Here is a 966-nt window from a genome sequence, read left to right as displayed (position 1 = left end):
CGCCCGCTCTCACTGACGCAGCAGCTGAAGCACACCATATCCGGTTCAAACTGGCTCCCCCATCCTCTACCTTGTCCCCTGGCAGTGCCGAAAATAACGGCAACGCCAACATCCTTATTGCTGCCAACGGAACCAAAAGAAAAGCCATTGCTGCAGAGGATCCCAGCCTAGATTTCCGAAATAATTCTACGAAGGAAGACTTGGGAAAGCTGCAGCCACTGGTGGCATCTTATCTCTGCTCTGATGTAACATCTGTTCCCTCAAAGGAGTCTTTGAAGTTGCAAGGGGTCTTCAGCAAGCAGACAGTCCTTAAATCTCATCCTCTCTTATCTCAGTCCTATGAACTCCGAGCTGAGCTGTTGGGGAGACAGCCAGTTTTGGAGTTTTCCTTAGAAAATCTTAGAACCATGAATACGAGTGGTCAAACAGCTCTGCCACAAGCACCTGTAAATGGGTTGGCTAAGAAATTGACTAAAAGTTCAACACATTCTGATCATGACAATTCCACTTCCCTCAATGGGGGAAAACGGACTCTCACTTCATCTGCTTTTCATGGGGGTGAAGTGGGAGGATCTGAATCTGGGGACTTGAAGGGGGGTATGACCAATTGCACTCTTCCACATAGAAGCCTTGATGTCGAACACACAACTTTATATAGCAATAATAGCACTGCAAACAAGTCTTCTGTCAATTCCATGGAACAGCCAGCACTTCAAGGAAGCAGTAGGTTATCACCTGGTATAGACTCCAGCTCTAACTTGGGGGGGTGTCAAATTAGAGGGTAAAAAGTCTCCCCTGTCTTCCATTCTTTTCAGTGCTTTAGATTCTGACACAAGGATAACAGCTTTACTGCGGCGACAGGCTGACATTGAGAGCCGTGCCCGCAGATTACAAAAGCGCTTACAGGTTGTGCAAGCCAAGCAGGTCGAGAGACATATACAACATCAGCTGGGTGGATTTTTGGAG

At 47.3% G+C, this 966-nt stretch overlaps 1 protein-coding gene across 1 annotated transcript; it reads left to right on the top strand.

Annotated features, from left to right (window-relative positions):
- Positions 1–5: 5 nt before the first annotated feature.
- Positions 6–960, top strand: LOC108524739 (KAT8 regulatory NSL complex subunit 1-like; the record flags this gene model as incomplete). Its single annotated transcript, XM_017865818.1, is given in 2 exon segments — positions 6–761; positions 763–960. Coding segments are annotated over 2 exon segments (954 nt in total), but the record flags the coding sequence as incomplete, so codon positions are not given.
- Between the last annotated feature and the right edge of the window lie 6 nt (positions 961–966).

Source organism: Rhinopithecus bieti, unplaced genomic scaffold (genome assembly GCF_001698545.2).
Source record: "Rhinopithecus bieti isolate Rb0 unplaced genomic scaffold, ASM169854v2 repeat_20702, whole genome shotgun sequence".
In the NCBI taxonomy this organism is placed as follows: Eukaryota; Metazoa; Chordata; class Mammalia; order Primates; family Cercopithecidae; genus Rhinopithecus; species Rhinopithecus bieti.
The sequence above is the reverse complement of the archived record's forward strand: the minus strand, read 5'-3'. Positions and strand labels throughout refer to the sequence as shown.